The sequence below is a fragment of the Passer montanus genome, unplaced genomic scaffold, assembly GCF_014805655.1.
Source record: "Passer montanus isolate IOZ18808 unplaced genomic scaffold, ASM1480565v1 scaffold3, whole genome shotgun sequence".
Lineage (NCBI taxonomy): Eukaryota > Metazoa > Chordata > Aves > Passeriformes > Passeridae > Passer > Passer montanus.
The window spans coordinates 1,452,802-1,475,833 of record NW_024367707.1 but is presented as its reverse complement, the minus strand read 5'-3'; the positions used below and the strand labels follow the sequence as shown (position 1 = coordinate 1,475,833).

General features: G+C 38.1%; 1 protein-coding gene across 6 annotated transcripts in view; it reads right to left on the bottom strand.

Annotated features, from left to right (window-relative positions):
- The window catches only part of TAB3 (TGF-beta activated kinase 1 (MAP3K7) binding protein 3), a 44,040-nt gene that overhangs the window by 12,061 nt on the left and 8,947 nt on the right, over positions 1-23,032 (bottom strand). For 2 of the 6 annotated variants that reach the window (XR_005628048.1, XM_039714113.1), the window contains exons 2-3: positions 5,931-6,119; positions 1,563-3,012 (exon numbers count right to left, since the gene is read on the bottom strand). Coding sequence is in view for 5 of the 6 variants with exons in the window: in XM_039714113.1 (XP_039570047.1) it covers positions 1,563-3,012; positions 5,931-6,032 (1,552 nt within the window). In the remaining variant the exon portion in view is untranslated. The remainder of the gene's footprint in view (positions 1-1,562; positions 3,013-5,930; positions 6,120-23,032) is intronic. The other 4 variants (XM_039714114.1, XM_039714115.1, XM_039714116.1 and 1 more) reach the window with 4 other exon arrangements.

Below are 23,032 nucleotides of genomic sequence, written 5' to 3'. Positions count from 1 at the left end.
TGTTACCAAAACCTGTCTCTGTGTGATTCCTTCAACTTAACATGGTGTGACTACATTTCAGAGCTTCACATAATACTCTAGTACAACTCATCAGATATGACTCATATTACAAAGAAGCAAAGTACAGAAACCAGAATGAATTTCTGGTTACACTTTTTGCAATGGCTCAAATTCCAGCGAAAATTAAACAAACTTGTTCCCTAAATTAAGCTGTTAAACACACTCTTTTCTAGGACTCCTTTGTGGTAGTAAAGAATAAAATGTTTATTCTTTTACAATTTATTTCTATCAAGAGTTCAGAGTGCAGCAATAAACAAAAGCTCTGGTAGGTATTGCCACAAATGTAATCACCCCAAAAAGCATATACTATTTAGTTTTATTTGCTTTGCTTTTCAGAGACACAAATCTAGTGGAAGGCACAAAGGCAAAACCAGGTCTTACATTTCAGAACATGTTTTTCACAGCTATGTGAAGCTACTTGTATTTTTCTCACATAAGTGACAACCTCTACTGAAGGTGTAATAGTAACACTACCAAAGCACGAGGCCTCAGTTACAGACCTACTGGCACTCATTCTTACCGAAGAATTGGGTCTACAGAATTTCTAATTGGGTCTACGAGGTACAAAACAGCTTTGTTGATGAGTTAGAAGAGCTCAAAAGGCAGTAAGTGAAATAAGAAATCAAGAACTACAGAGCAGCACTATAAGCTCTCCCTTCAGCTCTCTGAAGTAAAACAAAGGCTAGAAGGAACAACAGAGGAATAGACTCTTCTTTCCAAACACAAATCCAGAAAATACCTGTTGGAGGTTATCATTCTGTCATTACCCAAATGACTGGTTTGAATGCTTGCAGATTGATTCACTTTCAAATCTACACAGCAGATTACTCCAAGAAAAGTAGTTTTCATTTTAGGATTAACTTCACATTTTTTTTCTTTACTGAATTACCAAGTTCTTCATTTATAGTTGGCATTAAAACTATGTTTTATCCCTGTGCAGCAGAACACACATCCTAAAATTTGTCTGCCAATCTCCTCTTCCTCTTTGAAAACTCAAATCAAAAGTTCACTTCTTTCACTTTAAGATCTTCAAAATAATTATTTTATTACCTTTATTGACAAAGTTTTTTTAGCTGCATTCTAATCTCTCTTCTCTTTCACTTAATATTCTTCAATCTAAACCAAATGCAGAAACATTTCAGGTGTTCTAAAACACTTGAAAAACATTATAAAAATTTACATGCAAATTTATGACCCAGTTCTTCAATGCAGAATTGACAAAACTGACACACAGTACATGAACAAACCACTTATCATTGTTAATTGCAGTGTATTTAGAAAGCCCACTAACATGAAAAGTACGGCAACATTAAGACTCTTAGAAATTCTTTATGTATTAGACTGAAATTTGGTAGTATTTAAAAAAAGAAAATCAGCAAAAACAGTCTGATTTTTGACAGTTTCTATTTTTCTCTGTACAGGTTCCAAAATCCTTACTAAGCAGCAAAATCAAACTGAAAATGTATTTTACAACACCACAATTTGCAGGGTGAAACATTTACCTTGAGTGTAAGCATAGTCGTCTGATCCAGAACTAGAACTTCTCTGATACTTATGGCTTCCTTTTTCTCCTCCAGATCCTGGGATTACAGAAATAGGCTGAATAGGTTCTGGTGCTGCAGAACGCTCTTCTTGGTCCACTAAATTTAAAAGATTCTCAGTCGGTGCTCGACCTACTGTGATTTTAAAAATGGTTGGGTTTGGCTGAGATACCATTACCCGAGGAGACTGTGTTGGTGCACCTGCAGGTCCAGCTGGCTGAGTGTAGGTAATATATACTGGATTAACACTAAATGGAGGTTTGGGTTGTCCCGACATACCTCTGGATGGAGAGCTTGAAGGAGGAGTAGTGGCTGAATACAGCGGGTGCTGGTTTCGTTGAGATGGTTGATTACTTATAGGTGAAGGGCTTCTGTTCATTGCAGTCCCAGGTCTTTGCGGTGGCTCAACTGTAATTTCTATTTTATTCATGGAACCTTTGGATAAACTAGGTCCAGCAAAAGGAGGAAGGTACGATACAGAGTGACCACCTTGCTTTTGAAAAGTCTGGGATGCTTGCTGATATGGATGGGGTGGGACAGTGGAAGGACTAGGAGGCATGAAAACATGTGAACTCTGGTGACTCAGCTGAGGAGGCTGAACTTGGTGTTGAGGAGAGCCGAAGGGAGAGGGACACTGGGATGCCGGTGGTGATCGAAAAGCCGACTGAGGGATCTGGGGTTGTTTTGGAGAATACTGAGAGGGTTGGTAGTTCTGTTGATGTGGATATACAGGTAGAGGACGAGGAGTATAATGTGGAACTGGGCCCTGTGGCGATGAATGCCACTGTGTATTCTGAGGAGTCTGTCGTCCTGAAGAACTTTGAGATGTTTGTCTAATATAAATAGAGCCAGGAGTCCCATAAAGATTGCTTGGAATCTGTGGAAGAATTTGTAGAGCTCTGGGTACACTCTGTCCAGAGGGGAGGTTTTGTGATACTGTAACAGTAATGGGATTTGTACTGTACCGAGGTATGTGCATATACGTGGGAGGGCCTTGCATAGCAGACGTGTTCATTCCTGGTTGTATGGAAGATGGCTGTGGAGGTGGCTGTGGAGGAGGAGTAGCTGCATTTCTATTCTGGTCATTCACGAAAAATGGATTGTAACTAGGAGAAGCTGCCACAACGGCGGGAGCAGAATGTGGTTCTTGAACTAAGCAAATGAGCTGTTTACCTGCCGTGCGCTGCGGGTCAATGTGTCCATCGCTTGAGCTGTGTACCAGTGTACGACCACCATTAAGTTGAGCTCCATCCCCCGCGTGATAGCTGGTATGAGGATGAATACCCAGATTAATGTGCAAAAGGCTATTTCTATTCATTCTGGTGTCATCAGGGCTGTGGTACTCCATATACAAATACTTGCTGCTCTCCTGTGCGAGGGCTCGACAACAGGCATCGAGGTTGTTGTTGTTCTAGGAGCAAGAACAGACACCATTACTGTCACAGAGCACAGGAAAGAGCCAGCACTCTGTTCAACATTCAGCTGAGGCCACAGCCAGGCCTAGCCTGGACACAGCTAGGGGTAACGTTTCATAGACAGGTATTGTGAAATAAAGATGGTATGTAACACACAGCTCACACTGCATCTGGCAAAATGCTCTGGTAACATTAGTTACACTATGACATATCAAAAAAAACCCCAAGTCCAGTTTTGGGAAAGCAATGGTTACAACATTGGGAAGCATGTTCTTCAAGGAACAAGTCTGTGCAATTAATTACTTCTAGTAACAACACAAATCAAACTAGATCAAAACTGCAAACTCTGAAAAAGCAAAACAAAAATGCAGATAACATTTCAATGTTTACCTGAGTATTTACTGCTTTCACTTTCAGTTTACTGTTTACCTGACTATTTCTCTTCACCCAGAAGTTTAAAAACCCAACATTTTAAAACAGCTTTTATTGGTAGAACAGTATTTAATACCTTAACAACGAAGTCAAAGTATTGCTTGAAGAAGTCCTGGGGATTCCATAAAGAACACTGCAATTCCAACCAAATTTAAACTGCTTTTAAGAGTTTCAAGCTTAAGGCTAAAAAAGGTTTATTCATAGATCAGTGAGAAACCACACAACCCTTTTAAATGTTTGATTTGTTCTGTGGTGCTGGCAGTTGAAACTATACAGACAATAAATTATGAATCAAATGAGAAATATAATGGGGAATTCCTTTTCTCTTCTTGCCCCTCTCCACTAATTTTAGCATAATGTAGTCTGTTAAAAGAACAACACAAATGATGGCCTTTCCAAACGAGTAAAATCACTAGAAAGCGTTCCAGATGGTGAATTTATTTTTCTCCCCACTTTATCATGTAACAGCCTCCATCAGCTGTGGTTCAGATTTATTTTAAATAGTAGCTAAAGAAAACAAATTTCACTTTAAGTTCAACTAAATCTGGCCCTTAGCACCCTAACTTTGTTAAACATGACCCAAGACTGGTACCTTCTGTGACAGAGAGCACCTCCTTGCACGGCAAGTGTGTACATATTTATATATGCACACACACCCCTGCCTTCCTCAGTGTGCTAAAATTACCATTCTAAGGAATGGACATTAATAATGGCTGCACTTCTTTTTAAACACTATCACTATATAAATTTGTATGCATATATTACATTTATACACATATATTGCCTTGCAATACAATTTTCAACTGGCTGAAAAATCATGTTACATTTCTTTTCTCATGGACTATACCTAGTCAGTCTTAATATCAGAGTGAAGGTGATTCTCCCATAATTTCATATGATTTCACTATGAGATGAACTCACATATTCTGTATTTTCTCATATGAAGAGTTACTACTAAACATGACAGAAGAGAGCAGCACTTAAATAGGAGCTCTCACTCCAGACACTTCTCCCTGACAACCTCCCTTGATGCTGAGCTCTCCTTCTAGACATCAGCAATCACTGGGAATGTCCAGACATATCACTAAAAATTTAAGACCAGAATATGTGGGAATCAGACTGTGTAATAACAACCAGCACCACAATGCCAAGACAGCAGTCTCAAAAAAGGGAACCACTGCTATCAGCCACTTGCCATCTAAACACATCTTCATGAACAGAGCCTTCAGTTTCCTTAGGTCACTTGGTCAGAGTGCAGGTAAAGACAGCTCTGCAGGTAAAGAGGACAGGCTCTGATCTGATTTTATCAGGGTATGGAATATATTTGTCATTTCAAAGGACCCTCAATTTTTGACAGGTCTAAAACTCCAAACTAAAACTCTATTTACATCTAGAGCATTTATTGCAAATGGTTATTGGAAATCAGCACACACATCTTTAAAACATAAAGTCGGTTTGGAGACAAAATCTATACTTAAAAATATAAGTATGCACTGTGCAAAGTTAACTAGCCATCCAGAATGCCATATAATAGAGACAGAACAACATACGCTTCTGCAGGATTATAGGTTAATTTTATCAGTTTAAAAAGGTCTATGGCAAACACAGTTCATCAAAAGGTTTGTATACTTAACAGTACAGAAGATATGACTGTCAGGATAACTAAAGCTTTAAACTGAAGGACTTTTCCTGCTTTACATTTGTCTGAAAGCAATTAACTTGTATTTGTATGATTTAGAAGACAATGCAAAAATTACAACCTCTATTCTAAGTAAACCTACTCATCTGCTAGGGACAGGCAGGATGCAAGTACAGCTTTCCAACCTCAGCCATGGCCACACAAGGCCAAACCAGATCTTGCATGTTTCTATTCCATTCCTGATTCCTCCCATTAACTGAGGGTATTCCCAGATGACCACTACTTATTACATGTGGTAACTTATTATCACTTCAATTTCTGACTTGAGATGAAGGATGAAATGGAAAGGAAAATGAGTACAGAAAGAAGAGCCACCACCTGACCTAGAAAGAGAGAAGTACAACTAAACCTCTGGAGAGCCATGAGAAAAAGATACCATGATGAAGGAAAACTGTCAGATTGCTACCTAAGTCCAGCTCCTTATCTTGGAAGGATGAGTGACTGTTTACTAAAACCTCCTCCAGTATATGTATGTTATTTATGTAGCCATCATCAATTAACATCCCATTAGCCACTTTCTTTATTATCCATATGCATACAGTCACAGGTCACACAGACAATGAAAAAACATCAGTGCAAAATAACCTCCACGAACCTAAATGAAGAATGACAGTATTTTTGTACCTAAAAGACAAGACAGAAATGCAAGTACTGGAGTCTTCCAACCTTTTAAAATAAAACCAGGAGAATGAAAATCTGTGCTCCACATGTGCCCCTAGGAAGGGTTTTCATACTGAACTCATAGTTCATGCCAAAATAAAATACACAGACTCTTCACCATACCTGAAGCATGCACTGAGATACCACCCCTTCAGGTATCTCAGGGAAACGCTGCCGGAGATCATGGAGTACCTGCACGTCAAGCTGTTGGCTGCCCTGCGCCATGCCAGATGGATGATGTTCCAGATTACCAGAGAACAGAAGTCAACAGGCCTTCCAATGATTGTGGTCTTCTGAGGCTTCTGGCATTTTCTGTAAGAAAGAAAACACAATATTTTAAACCGTCACAACTTTTTGTCCTTCCCAAACTGCTTGTGTAGAAAAACTACACAAGTTATGCTTTTTAAGTTATGCTTAAAAAAGTTATGCTTTTTAACTGCCAAGAGAGACAACAGGTTAAACATAAGGGTGGCAATAATCATGTCTCAAATAGTAATATTAAAACACTTAACATACCACAGGTATGTCTCTATGGCATTGCACTGGAATGTGCTAGCTCAGGTCTTTACTCAGTCCCACTGTGGCACTATAATTTTATTTAATTATTGTGACCTGCATAAAATAGAACTGTTATATATTTGCTCCTAGTGAAATTCTGAACAGTCTGCAGAGAAGAATGAAGTTATCATCAAGTACAGATGTCTTACAACATGCTAGAAATAACAGGCTGGAAAACTAAGTAGCACAGTTACCAAAAAAATACTGGTTTATTAACAGGGTTCAAACTCTTTTGTCTTTACACCACTACAAACCCAAGAAGTTGGAAGCCATTTTTGGGAAACTGAACAAGAATTACATAGAATTTAAAGAGCCCTTTCCAGCATTAGGTAAGCAACTACATAAGATTATTGCGAAGTACCTGCTACATTCATACTAACATAATGAGTGACAAAAACCGAACCAAACAAAATCCCCTAAACCTCCTTCCATTTCAAAATTATTGTATTCAACAGCAAAAATGTTCTATCTGAACTTCAAAACCCAAGGACTACTGGAAGGCAAATACAGTCTGAGTCAACAAACGCTTTCTTGATCGCGCTTGTGGCTCACGATCACAGCAGTAACCGAAAAGCAGCTGATGTCCAAGCAAAGATTCACAAAAACTTTGCATGAGGTGCTGCATGGCACAGCCTGTTACACATCTATCACTGCTAAGCTTCAAAAGCCTTTCCAACAGTACTGCACAGTGGAATTTGTAACTGCAGAGAAGGCACTGCTGTGTTCAAAAAGGAAATGAAAATCAGATACCAGCAGAGCTGGTGTTTAATGATATACTAGCTACCCAAAGTCCCAAGTTTAAATCATGCTTATCTTGACCTCAGTGCAGCCGTGGGTGGCACATGGCACAGGTGTTCAGCTTTTCATTTGTTAGTTCAACTTCCAGCAGCAAACTCCAGCAGCACAACAGACCAGTAAATGCACACATACCTCTAGGCACTAAAATTCCAACAGTTTCCTCTGAAAGTTTATTTTCATAGGCAAGACATCAGAATATATATCTTCAAAGAAAAGTAAAATGTCAGGTTTAGAGGTAAAAAAAAAACCACTTAGGCTAAAGTTTTAGGGGTATCAAAAGCAGGAGTCCAGTCCCTGATGGGTGGCTCTGCATGTGGCCAGCTCTCAGCTGCCCTCAGCATTCACTGAACACCACCTGTGCTCACAGGAAGGGTCCCTCTCTGTCCCATCTCATGTATTCCAGTACTCAGTATCACATCTGCCACGTCACACACTTTTTCAAGATAAATGAGACAAGTCTAAAGAACAGTGAGATATGCAAGTTATCTTGCTGTGACTTAGGAAATATCACAATAAACTTATATTGTACATCACAATTCATTCTGTCCACTGCAGTAATGCTTTTTTTAAAAAGGAAACACAGCTTCCAGCAGAAAATTCCTGTCTACACGGACAATAGGGGATCTTTTATAAACCTAATGTGAGATATGCAAGTTATCTTGCTGTGACTTAGGAAATATCACAATAAGCTTACATTGTACATCACAATTCATTTCTGTCCACTGTGGTAACGCTTCCAGCAGAAAATTCCTGTCTACACTGACAATAGGGGATCTTTTATAAACCTAACTTTTTTTTGTAAATGACAAACAAACATTATACTCTGAAAGGCAGAGCATCACAAGAATACTCAAAGAAAACCTGACTGCAATCAAGCTCTATGTGTTTCTAGACAGCTCTCCTTATCCCAGGAGGCAACGGCTGAAATGCAGTAATGAAGGAGTACCCTACCAGAATAATTTGCAGTTAAAACTTCTGAGAAATAACAAATGATGGCATCTGAAACAGAAGTTAATAATTACAAAAATTTCATTTGCATGGGCAAGAGCATCTGCATCATTTCTCTCTTAAAATAAAAGTTTAAATGTAACATGGGTGGCTGTAAAAATGTAACATGCGGACTGAAAATCCATCAATACATTCAACGTTTTTCCACCACAGTTTTAAAATAACAGAAGTTAACTTTTTGTTTTGTAACATTTCCCAAATATGTGTGGTGAATAGAGGTATAACACAAAGTAATTGGCAGTTACTGGCCAACTTTGAATTTTATCAAACTTCTAAACACAATGGATAACAAAGTTTCATTTTATTTTGAGGAGTTGAAGCTTGCAGGCTTTACACTTATACAAACAGCCTTAAAAAGACTATGAGAAACCCAAAATAACTGTTGGGAAGCATGAACAAACACACAATCATTCTGAAGTCCTTGGATTACATTGCTAAGCCACTGTGGACGTTTCTTGGGGTTTTCTTCCCCCCTAGCCAATACCACAAAATTTACTATTGTCGTTATGTACAAGCCCAGCCTTCTGTCCTACCTATTATCTAGCATTTTGTTCAGCTTATTCTACTTGACCTGACTACAATTGACTGCACATTTTCCACTCTAAGCAGGCACAAACTGGCTGGAATACAATACCCACTTCCCATGTTGCTCCACAGCACACGGCAGGCAGGGAACCAAGTTATTCAGAGAGCCAAGGGCTTACAGCAAAGGCTACACAGCTGAGATGCTTAGACAAGAACTCCTGCTGAGCCACAACACGTTAGGAAAGCAATCCTTCAAAGACTTTCTTCCACAGCATTCACAGCCTAAGGGACACACTGAGGTGCCTTACATGACCAGCCTTGTAATTACTGAAAGTTCAATGCATTAAACACCAACCCAAAATGAAAACAGGATGAAACATCTGTAGCTTTCAGGAAGGAGTTGAGAGTACTCAAACCATAGATGAAAAGTATCTCAAGAAGATGGAATAAATTAACAGCACTAAATACATGGCAGTTCTAATGGCAAAACCACAGCATACTGTCACAGAATTGGTCCTGCTGTGTTAACACACAGAGCTGACTTCAGGAGCCACTCAGTCAATCTCAGGAATTAAGCAAACCATGACTCAAGTCCTAAAGAAATACAATAATTTGCCTCTTCACACCTTTTAATATGCCCAAATGATATGTACCTGAAAACAGCATCTTTACATTTAATATTTTCCTTAAGGCATTTGTGTATATTATGAGTTAAGAAAACAACCAACAGCTCCATCAATCAATTGATGCCTCTTTCCTGAAAGAGTAAATAAAAAAAGTAGAACTACTACAATCTTGATCCTCCTCAAGATTTGTTCAAATACATAGAGAGGAAATCTATTCTGCTACTGTCATTTTTGAAGCACTAAATCAATTTAAATAAAGACCCCTAAATCACCAGGACTAAGATCCAATTGAAATTAAATTAGGTCAACAAATACTAATTATGTCAATCAATACTACCTGAAAATGTATAAATAATGTACTGATGTGCACTTATACAATTACTATGTATGGAACAATTAAGTAATTACTAAGTGAATTTCCAGAAAATAGGCTACATGGAAGACAGTTTCTTAGGCTTAATCATTTAAATTTAATTGTTAAGAGTTTTATAACAATAGTTGTGCATTGAAGTGTAAGAAGAAAAAAATCAAGAGGCAGAATACAAAAATAAAAATCAGCTTACAGAATCATAAATATACTGGGGTCAGAAGCTACCCACAAGGAATATCGAAGACCAGCTCCTTGCCCTGCACAGGACAGCCCCAAGAATCACACTGTGTCTGAGAGCACTGTCCAAATACTTCTTGAGCTCTGTCAGGCTTGGTGCTGTGACCACCTTCTTGTTCCAGTGGCCAACCACCCTGTGGGTGAAGAACCTTTTCCTGATACCCAACCTAAACCTCCCTGACACAGTTTCAGGCCATTCCCTTGGGTCCTGTCACTGGTCACACAGCAGAGATCAGTGCCTGCCCCTCCTGTTCCCCTCACGAGGAAGATGTGACTGCAGCGAGGTGTCTCCTCCAGGCTAAGCAAGCCCAGTGCCCTCAGTTGCTCCTCCAGACCCTTCACCACCCTCACAGCCTCTTTGGTAGTTACAACTCACATAAAACTGAACTGCTTTCTCCACCTTTCTTCTCACCCTCAGTCAACTCAACCGTACTAACTCGACCTGCTAAAACAATTTAAAAACCAAACACTTCTTATTAGTTTAACAAACTTTCTCTGCAGAATGCATACCCACTGAACATCAAACCATTGTGTAAAGGAAGATGAAAAGGTAAAAAGGGAAAAAAGATACAGGACCAAGAACACCACAACTGCCTCCCTCTTTTCAGCACAGGTCAGTCATCTGATCTGTTAAAGCTGTAACAAGAGGACACCTTCACCTGAAGCAGATGTGTAAAAGCAAAAGCTGTTCTTGTATAAACTGCAGTAAATCAGGATGGGGATTTTACCAAGTGCTGTCAATACTGGAGTTAGACAGAGACCATGCTGTGGCATAGCAAGAAAGCTGCCTGTCAGCTGAGCCCCAAAGCTACCACCAGATACCAGGTCAAAACTGAAACGACACTTCAAACTCCCCATCACTTGCTCACCATCCGAGCAATACTAACACTATCCTCTACAAAAACTCTTCCTGAACACTGTGGCAGACCAACTGATTACGGGCAGCAGCTCTTTATCACTGGAATGATTCCACCCCCTACATCTCTGCTGACACACTGGTTAAACGTTTCCAAAGGCCAGGATACTGTCCATATACTGCTTGCCAACAGTAACACATGAGAAGACAAGAGACTAATTAGCTCAGACAACATATTTAGAAAGCACTTTATTAGACTGAGTATTAGTATCTTTGGGGCTTTGGCTGTTACTGTAATTTTAACAAATAAAATTATTTCAGCCATTACTGCATCATCACATCCTAATTCCACTTCTGTATCTCAGTACTCAAGTAGATGTTAAGGTGTGTAATTATTGTGGTACTTCCTACAGTGACTGCAAACAGAAAAGCAATTGAAGAGCAACATTTTTTGTAAATCAGCTTGTATAGAAACATGACACTTAAGATAAAATATAAAAATTCAAACTGAGTTGCTTCACACAAAGGATTAACTATGTAAAAATGTGTTTTTTAACATCCTATCCCACACATATTATTTAATAGGCATCAATTATAGCCTTGTAAACATGCCCAGCATATGACCTGGCTGCAGATGCAATCATGTAATCCCACCTCTAATCCTTGAGCAGCCTCTAGAACCACTGCTACCTCAAATTCAAAGGTGCCTGCCTGCAGTAGAAAATTACATTGGCTGTAATTGTTAAAAATAATCACAACCTATTAATTCCAATGTTGAAAATTAAGACAACAGATTTTTACACTAAGTCTGCATTTATTTAACCATACAAATAAGCAAAAACAATTAACTTATCCCACTAATATTACAATACTTACATCAATCCAGCTAAAACGTTGGATTGCTCTTGCAGCAAAGGCAGGCAAATGAATTTATGGTAATGTGACAGCTTCACAAAGAAATACTAGCTAGAGGACCTTAAAATCTCAGAAATACAAGAAACTAAAGTGTTTTAACAGTGCCAAAAGCAATTTTTCCTCACAACCATCTTCAGTCATACCCTCATTGTATAAACATGATATAAGAGAAACCCCAAAGATTATTTTCCCTGCAACTGTCCAGCTAAAATAATTTTAAGATTATATATAGCTAGGCACAACTTTTCCACCTCAGAAATTAGAGTGCCTATTTGTTAAGAGACGTTTTCTTTATTTACAGAGTTATACATCCCACATCTTTGGGACTGTATTGCTTCACACAGTAGGAAAGACACAACAGAACTTAAAGACATTTTGTCAATTCACACAGACTTAAAAAGTTCAACAAAGCAAAATACAAGCAGTCAGTGTTTAAAGCTGAGCTCAGCATGCTGCTGACACTGTTCTGAATGACTGGCTATATCAGTAAAACCACAGCTTCACAGTTTGGCAAGCTGTGTTCTGATGAACAGTCATTCACTTGTGTAAAAGATCATAAAAGCCCTGGATGGTAGGAAGGCAATGTGAAGCACAAAAAAGAGGTATACAGCAGAATGAAAGTGAAAATAAAGCTGACAAGCTATCCCTGTTGACCAATTGATCTCTTATGATAAAGTTATACAAGCTCTCCTGACAATTCCATATCCCCGCCCATTTATCTATAAACAGTTACCCAGATGTGTCACATGATGGCCTAGAACAGCTCAGAGTACTGAAATGGAACGTTAATCATTAAAGTCAGCATGATTAGAACACTATCATCCCAGATGAAAAAGGAGTGTAGAGCGTCAAAATCATTCCTTCACTTGTTTGGGGTTTTTTTACCCAGTAGCTTAAACTTAAGCAGTGATCAATTTTATCCATGTTTGAAACTCTTCCCACAGACTCTACAAATGAGCAATATTGTGATTCAGTGTGGTGTGTCTGTATCACACAAAAACAATATATAACTCTGAGGTAACATTAACCTGGACAGAGGAAAACCATTTCTGGCTGAACAATGACACCGCCTAGAAACATGACTGAAGTAAAAAAGGTTTAATCTGTAACTGTGCACAAGCATGTTAATTACACAGGTTGTTACAAAAATTCAAAAAATCATTATTAATCAATGTTCCTTCTTAAGCATGTGTTTTATGTGCTTTAGTATTTTATGCTTTTCCCCCTTTAATTGTGCTCTGCCATCCTTATGGGCCATCAACATCAAAATGAACTAGTGTCGAGTATATGGACAGTACCCTGGCCTTTGGAAACATTTAACCAGTGTGTCAGCAGAGATGTAGGGGGTGGAAAGAGAAAACAGTTACTGTTTTCTCTCTTCCATCTACATCACAGAATCACTAAGGTTGTGAAAGACTTCCAAGATCATCAAGTGTAACATCTGACTGAATACCACCATGCCCACTAAACTGTATCACCTAGTGCCACATCCACTCATTTTCTGAGCACTTCCAGGAATGGTGACTCCACCCTTCCCTGGGCAGCCTGTTCCCATGTTTAACCACTCTTTCAGAGAAGAAATTTTTCCTGATATCCAACTTGAATCTCCCCTGACACAACTCAAAGCCAGTTCTCTTTGTTCTACCTCTAGTTATCTGGAAGAAGAGCAGACCCCCACCTGGTTACAACCTCTTTACACGCAGGTGAAGCAAGCAATAAGATCACCCCTGAGGCCTCCTTCTCCCCAAGACAAACCTGGCTCCCACAGCTGCTCCTGAAGAGAACTGTGTTCCAGACCCTTCATCATCTCCATTGTCCTTCTCCGGACGTACTCCAGCACCTCAAAGTCCTTGCAATGAGGAATCCAAAACTTCAATTTTCCAACTAAACATTTATATAGAGTCATTATTTATTCCATTACTTTGGAAGCAAAAGGGGTGAAACTCATCCCTATCCCATATAAAAGTCAAACCTCCACAAAGTAGAATTTACTTTTAATAACTAAAGAATTAACTTTTTAATAACTACATTACACCGGGAGATAGTAAAAACTGAATGATAATTAGAAGACTACTTAACTGGAACAATGATACTCCTTTCAGCAAGTAGCTAAGAAGTTCTTGGCCAGTATTTCCTCTGCTAAGTCGCAGCATGGTCTGGTTGGGATGAGACCCTCAAAGGTCACCCAGTTGCAAAGCCCTGCTGAGGGGGCACTAAACCAGGTTGCTCAAAGCCCTGTCCAGCATGACCCGGAACACTGCTAACAATGGAGCATCATCTGAGCAGACTGTTCCAGCGTCTCACCACCCTCATCAGAAATGTCTTCCTTATGTCCAATCTAAACCTACTGTATTAAAACCATTGCCCCATATCCTACTATGACAGACCTTGGTAAGAAGTCTCCCCTAATATTTCCTCAGCCTCTCGCACACTGAGAGGCCACATCACATAGTAGTAAGTACTCTGAAGGAACTGATGGGTTCTCTCACTCCAGTGAGTGAGTAGAAGCATCTCTCAATGCAGAGTAAAGTTACAAAAGAGAAAGTTTCCAAGGCAGGAATGATGCTACCATGCCACAAATAGCAGCTTCCAGAAGGACTCTGTAGAACATGAGCACAACTACAAGTTGCAAATGGTGAGTTTGTACAGCTCACAGATAATCCTTCCCGAGGTTAGCACAAGTATCATGACTATACCCAAAGCTGTGAGAACAATGAACTGCCTTTCTTACAAGAACATATGATCTATGATTTCTGACTGAACCTTTGAAATGAGGCTGAGGTGGGGAAAAATCCTGCAGGGAACAGTACACTGACAGATTTCCTAATTCATCAACTTCTGTGTTGACCCTGATAAAAGCAGTTTTATGATGATGCAAAAATTTTAGGTAGTGATATCCTATTCTGGGAATCAAAATGAGCCAGGAAGGATACAAGAAAATGTGAAACTGAGTATATAGTACAAAGCATTGGAGAAGGTCTATTGTAAATCCATGAATCACAAACTTCAGCTTTTTCTTAATTTTTAAGTACAGTCTGCTATTCGTATTTCCAAGTTTAGCAACTACTAGAAGCTGAGGTTTATACAGGAGAGAACTGAGCTAACAAAGTGCAAAAGTACTGGACTATCGTTTCATACACAATCTGTTTGAGAAAGTGAGCGTCCTTCTCAGAAGTTTGAGATTAAAACTTCTCAAAGAAGCAATGTCTCCAAATATTGCTATTGATACTGAGTCATCTGCAGAGCACCAGTCGGAATCTTGACCAGCACAACAGGAATTCAATATTCTCAGTTCCAGGCTGAGATGTTTAGTAGCTCCTACACAAGGTGATTCACAGCATTAACTCTCCTACATGACATATTTATTGCGACGTACTGAAATTACCTGTGAAACATTCGTAACAGGCTTTGTTCCTAAGGTATATTTACAAGTCAAAACACAAGTCTTTCCACAAGACACTTCTACAAAATGAAACACTGCAAGTACTTTTGCAGGACTTCAGATCAGTAAGAATTCACTAAAGCCAGAAGCCGCAAAAAGTCTCAAGAGACAAATCATTTTTAAAAAATCCAAACAACCAATCCACCAAACTTGGATTACTCACACTGAACTTGTAAAATTTTGGTGTTATCTACACTCATAAATCAGCTGTTACATGTTTCAACAGCTAGTCACAAAATTAGACTAAATGTGCCCCTCACTTTTCTTTACTTTTTCACTTTGACTTGGGCTTCTCCCTATTAAAAATGACTGCTCTAAATAAATGAATTATAATTAATAAATTGGAAAGAGGCTCCATTTGCAGAGTAAAAGCAACACAATCATGCTGATTGTCTGAGCCTGCAGATACTTCTATAAAAGGCACACCAATGCACTTCACACATTCAGGGCTATACTATTTGAATTTTTAACCAGTTTTTACTTGGGTGGCTCAGAAAACAATTTCATGGAAAAAGCTTGGCCATCCTCTCAGAATGAGCTGAAGCTGTGCAATAACTACAAAATTTAAATTCAATAGTGAATCATGCTGCGATCCAGCAATAGGATGAGTTATTATAACAAAACTTAAAAAATAAAATCTAATTATGCTACCACAGAAAATGACATCTATTTGAATTAAAACTTGAAGTATTAGAATTAAGCAACTATCAAGGCATAAAGAAGAGGACAAAAGTTCTAAGTCAACTGTGTAAATATCAGGTTTCCTGCTTCTGAAATACCTGTAAGACTTTTGGGATGGCTCACCATAGTAGTGTTGCAAACAACAGTTTAAAATAAACAGACCAGTACAGTTTCTCTGTTAAGTCTCTGATTAGTTTTTCTATGACAAATCTTGAAAACACTATATTCAATACACTGAATCAAAGCTTTCTACTTTGTTGATAACTGCATATATGAAAAAGCTTCACAGGATACAGACAATTTTTGTAACACACCTTGTCTTAAACATTTACATTTTTCTGCATCATTGAGAAAATGATCACAAAGTATATTTACACCATAAAGTAAAAGTATTTCTTTTCCTAAAGAAACAGGAGACTGTAATTACCACTAATTTCAAGTGAAGTGACCTGTGTAAGTTTATTAGCAGCCCATATAAGTGACAACTCTGCAAAAAACAACACCAATTACATACTGCCTGCACACTTGATTCCCTACATTTCTACACCCAATATGGCCAGTTCAGAAAGGAGAAAATTATACTGGGAAGCACAACATTGAACACTCTCTGGCCTGATGACCACCAGCCTCTCCTCACTTTGACCATCAAAACTAGAGGAAAAACCCTAGACTGGAAAGGAGTGGAGTGAGGGGATGCCAGAACCACCCTTCAGGACCCCCAGCAAAAACAAACTGATGGAGAACATGACTCTTCACACATGAAACTGAGGAGGAAAGCAGACAAGCACATATAAACAGGAACAAAAAGTAAGACACAAAAAGGGAGAAAGCGGATAGAGAAAAAAACAATGAACTACAGGAATTTTTGTAACACACCTTGTCTTAAACATTTACATTTTTCTGCATCATTGAGAAAATGATCACAAAGTCTATTTACACCATAAAGTAAAAGTCAATACAGAACAACATAGAAAAACATGAACAATACTCACTACAGCAGAAAACATCAACTTCCATTTTTAAAGTTTAGAATTAAACTTTGGTGGCCTGACTGTGTAAATTTCTTTGACATGAATAATTGCTATAAAATACGATTAACAAGTTACGCAGCATGCCTGTCTTTTCTACCATTCCAGAAGAACTTGTTAACATAAGGAGATCTAACACGGACCTTGCTGATTCTGTGGTATCTTCTGACAAGTCTTGGCATGAATAGCTGCTCATGGAAGTGTTGCAAGACAGGCACATAAAGAGGTTACACACCACGTTATATTGATGTTACTTAGGTTTACTGCAATATAACATATTGACACAATGAGGTTATCCATGATCACACCTGTACACGTAGAGTTGCTCGACCATGTGCCATAGTCAGGAACTGCTGTGCCCAATATCGTAAAATAAAAAATTATCAGCCAACAACATAAATACATACAGACATGTATGTGTATGAGCTATATATGTATACATACAGATAGCATATATACCCTAGATTATGCTTTTACATCTTTTTTTTCTTTTTGCTTTTGGGGCAGAGAGGGAAGAATGCCTTAAAATTAGATTGTTGTTTCTAACAAAAACATCAATGTTGTTTCTGCAACATCAAACCACAATCATCTTCTATTAACATTATTTTATCTCATCTTAGCCCCAGATGGACTTTCTGGGGAGATGTGCCTTAGATACTACAGGATGCAGACATTCTGAAATGCTTTCTTTCTACACTAACTTCAGTACTGTCTATTAAAAAATACTAATGGGGATACAAAAAAAAAAGAAAAAGGTCTGGTGAAAGGAAAGCTGTTGCTGTTTCCCCTCTTTCCATATGTTACATTTGTTGCAGGAAGAAGCATTGGTATATAAGGTAGAATTTAAACAATCAACACTCAGATAAAGCTGTAGCTGTCTCTTGCTTATGAAATTGCTTGAATAGCAAATCTCTATAAAGAAGTCTCAATATTATTTCAGATTCATTTGTTCTATCATCTTGGCCAGAAATGGGATAAGCCAAAAGAGATAATGGAAAAACTACAATATGAATACAGGTGTTCATCCTAAAATGCATTCCTGCCAAAATTCTTGTACAGCTTCAAACCTTGAAGAATATCCAGTATCTTTACTCAATGAAAGCTTTAGAGTATCCTCTTCCTACAGAGAGCTCCAAACTAGGTGGGTTTAACACCTGAGAAACTACAGATAACAGCTGAAAAATTGCAGCCACCTACATTAAACCTTTTCGTGAACAAAACTAATCTCTGGTAGAGTCACAGAATTGGTTGGGTCAGAAGGGATTTTAAAGATTACCTAAATCCAAACCTACTGCCATGGGCAGTGACACCTTTTCACTATATTTATATGTGTGTGTGTTTGTGTGTATGTATACATGCTTGTTAATATATTTTTATTATTTATTTTTCTTGTATTTATTGCTTCTGCCAAATTCAAAATCTAATAGCTACTTGGTAAATTCTTCTGTTCCCAACTCAATGTAGTATCCAAAGCCTGTATATGTGAAAAAACAATCAATACTTATGGCTAGAATATTCTATTCTAATAATGCAGTAGTCTTTATAAAATAACTTTCATGCTCTTCTGTGCACCTTGGGTACAATTTTAAGCTGACTTTTTTCTAACATTTATTCTAATTTCCTTATTTTTCTAAAATCAAATTGGAAGATTAACAAATTATTATCAGCAGTAGTTACATAGAAGCACAAATTCCTCCTAAAACCCACACATCAGCTCTCTCTCCAAGGCTAAGCCATGACTTTGGTAGGTCAACCAAAGCTGTGTTTGCAGTCTGGACACCATGGTTACTCAACTCAACGACACTGCCTGCAAAGGCAGTTTGGCAGTATCCAGGTCATCAGTCATAACATTTGTTTATTTTTGTTGGTCTGACACCAGGCCAGAAAATTTCAAATCCAAGTGATGAGATTAACACAATTCCTGGCTGGAGCATGTGTAACTTTTTACATAGAGCTAAGTACAAAAGGCCAATTTTGTGATGATGGAGCTGGATGCTCTTTCACAGAACCTGTGACTGCAACCTATAGAAAGAACATGCTGAACAACCCTGTGGCTTTATAGGAGCAGCCTTGTGGTATGCAAAGTAGAGGGAAAGAGGTCCTTGACTACTAGGCAGTCCTTCCACAGCTGACACTGCACAGCTCGCTGATGGTGAAGTTACAGCTAATGTCACTTTCATCAGGTAGAGATACTGAACAAAAAAGTATTAATCTGAATATGAGACAAAATGAATGAGACCCACCTTCTGGGACTTTCAGGAATAAGTAGTACTTGACTCTTCAAAGCATTTCACCCTTTCACCCAGAAGTTCCTATTCACAATTTCAAGGGTATCATTTCAATGTATTTTTACAATACCTTATTTTTATTCTACATGACAAGTATCCTTCCAAATATAAGTTACACATGCAAGTTAAACACTTTAAGCAATCAGCATCTCTCTAAAGCCAAATCATTTCCACGCTGACCTGCCTTACTGTACTCCATTATGGTTGGTAGGATGAACTGCACTGATTTCATTTCCCTTTTAGGAAGCTATCCTCATAATCCAGCTTTAGAAGAAAAAGAAAAACCATTAGGGCTCAAAGGCAGCTTCAACCTAAAATAGTTACTAACTCATTCTACTCTTAAAGAGGTTTGGATTATTTCACTTCTCAAAACCAAAAAGATGCTGACCAGCAGTTCAAGGTAGGTGCAGCCTCCAAAATCCACGTCCTTCTTTGTTTTAACAGACCCCTCTCTTCTTTAAGGATATATGGAGTTTTGTGGGTAACTCAGTAAAGCAATAGGTAAAGAACTGTTGAAACATTCTCTATACCACACTGAGCTTGCTCTGGTACTTGTGCTGTGCTCAGGGCTCTTCACCTCCATCAGAACAAAAGATTGGAACTGACACCCACCCAACAATTTGAGTGTCTCAGATGCACTACAAGAACACAAAAAACATTTCTTTTACCTGATATGCCACAGTGGTTTCCTTTGCTTAGATACTGAAGTAAAAGAAGAGATGTGGTATTTAGTTCTTTAACCAATCTCCCCGCTTCTTTACTGTTAAGAAGTAGGAGTGTCCATATGGTTTGTAGAAAGCAACAATGTGGAGCATGCCCAGCTCTCCAATTAGTAACTAAGAATTTCAACCTTTTCAAACCAGTCTTCTCCTTTAACTCCCTTGAGTCTTAGAGGGGCATCATGTACAGAAAACACAGAGGGGAAAACTAAGAAAAAATATCAAGGTCATATCTTCCCACAAATACAATGCAGTCTTCTATACAACAGGAGGCTACACAGTAGAAAAATTTGAAGTTTAAAATAACTTGCTGTCTCCCCCTGGCCAGCCAAACACAACTGCCACCAGAGCATTCCCCTGAGGCCAGTAAGTGACACAAAATGCCAGCCCGGGACAAAGGAGCACAAAGTGAGAGATTTGTACATTTCTGAATTTAAAAAAACCAACCAAAACCTAACCAGCTGAAAGCAAAAATGTATTAAAATAACATTGTAATCTGATGCCTTGATTCCAAAATCATAGCACGAGTAGTCACACCCTCTGCTTCACCAAACAGCCCAATGACTCCTTCAGAACCCTCACAACATTACTGCAAACAAACTCAGCTCTAAGCATTTACATGACCCAGACTCAAGTGTAAGCTTTGTGTTGTCTCTCCTTTGAGAGGAAAGAGAGGAGAAGTAAGGAGATGAAAACCTTTGACATTTTTAGTGCTGCTTAAGCACAAGCCTTATTTGATTTTGTTCTGAGTCATTCCTCCCCCACAGGATGGGAAGCAATGCTACACATTCAGTATGTGAATGGCCAGATGAGCTGAGCAATACCACAACAGACCTGTTAAGTCTGACTATAAATCATATGCAGATTTTATCTTCCTTCTAACTGCTGGAGAAATATGCAAATTAAGTAATTAGGTACCTCAGAGAAGCATATTCTTTGATCCAGCATCAGCTTTAAAAACAAAGGTAATTCATGCTTTAAAAAATCCCAGACAATTACAATGATTATTGATGCTTATTTTCATGACTCTTGCACACCACCAGTTTTCCATTATGGTGAGCCAAACTCAGTACTATTTAAAGTTTGGGGGTTTTATTGGCTGAAAAATGACAAAATCTTTTTTAACAATATTTACTTGAGAACCACAATCAAAAGATTCTCCAGTTACCAGATTTACATTATAATACCATCTCATCCAACCTTACCGATTCTCTGTTTCAGCCACCTTCCAAGAAGGGCTCCAGGCAGGGAGCACACAAGATTTTGGATACTCAACACCCACTAATTCTCCATTCTGCACAGTTTAGCCTATGGAGTTACTCTTAATTCAAATATCTTACTATTTTGTAATAGTAAGATAATTTTCAAATGGATTAAAAGTAAATTTCACACAAATTTAAATATTTGCAGAAGACAACACACAATCAACATGCATACTTCCTCAAGTACACAATCTCTATTACTTTGATTATTTGTCAGATTTCCACATCCAACCATTCACTTTGATAAGGGCAACTTTCTATGTATTTGAAAAGTTAATGAACTGCACACAGTCCACAGACAAAACAGCCTAACGAGAAAGTGCCTTAATAATAACATATTTCCAAGTATGTGTAAGAGTAATGACATTCCTTCTGTAGTTATACATGCTCAATTCAACTGAATCAAGTCCAGAATAAATAGAAACACATAAAAAACCCCCAAATTGGTGTACAATTAAGCCACAGGTTCAAACACTGTAGTATGAATCTTCTACTTATTATTAATTTTATTGAAACTTTCAATGACATCATGAAAAAATCATATAAGCATTATAAAATTCTGTTACAAATTCTCAATCTGCATTATATATTACAAAAAGCAACTTCTAAAATTCAAATTATTGTTTTCAAATAAGAACAAAATATTTGAAGGAAATCTCATTACTAGAAATCAAAAGTATGTGTTCCTAATTTACAAAATTTTTCATACAACTTTTACCTAAATAAAAGCTAAATACCTTAGCTTCTACCTAAATAAAATGGCACTGCCAAATGTATTTTACATTTTTAAAGCAGTTTTTAAATTAATAGCATAAAACAAACATATTTCTAATGAAGACTATGTAACAAACATATCCTAGACTGGTCTGGAAGTCAGGAAAGACAACTTACAGTGAATTCTGGAATATTAGAACTACTAAGATGCTACTGAATGTTACTTCCAGAAAAAAATAATTCTAAAACATTGTAAGTGCAAAATAATTAACAGAAGAAAAAAAAAACCACACCAAAAATTACAAACATACCACACTCAAATACCAAGCTTCTTACAAACTTTAACTGGGAACATGGGGGCTGCAATCCAATTCCCTCCTATGCAGAGGCACAGAAACATGCAGTTACAATGGAAAAGCAATACTGAACATCCAAATTCATCTTTTTTGGTCTAACATACAGAGTCACAACTGAAAACACCAAGGAAACAGCACTCCCAGCAAAAAGAAGTGGTTTGATACTGCTGTTGAATACTGAAAAAACATTAAAAAATTTAAATAAGTATTAGGCACAGAAGCCCTTTAACTTCTGGGAAATAAGCTGGGGTGGTGGTAGGGGTGGGAATCTTTGTCTAGGGAAATATTTATCATCATAAAATGCTCTCCAATAGCAGACACTCTGGTTGCTTCCTCAAGAGAAATTGTCACAAAGGAAGTCTCATCTGGCTGTTTCATAATCACTTCAAACCAGTAACAACACAATAATTCTGAAGAAAGAATTTGCTTCTCCTTTCCTTTCAATGCTTGCTCCTCCCAACACACTACCACAAATTTAGAGACCAAACAGTGACATGGACATCACTAATGCTAAACTTTGATTTACAAACACTAAATACTCACAAAGTGGATCAGCTCCCTGGCTGCCCTCAAACCCCCCCAATGTCTTGTGTCATAGACAGACACAAAACTCTGAGACAGAAGCAGACAGCCAGGGTGAGAGAGAAAGAAGTGTTAGACCAAAGTGTCAGGATGAGATCTGACCACGAAGATCTCAGAGCAGACTCTTCTTTCAGGTAAGGTACAAAAACTTATTAGTCCAAGTCACAGTCCAAAGCATAACTCTGATTCCATTTAGCAGTTTTCCTGTTACTCACAGGAACCTCATAGTTGCAAGTAACTATACAACCAACAGTTCTGGT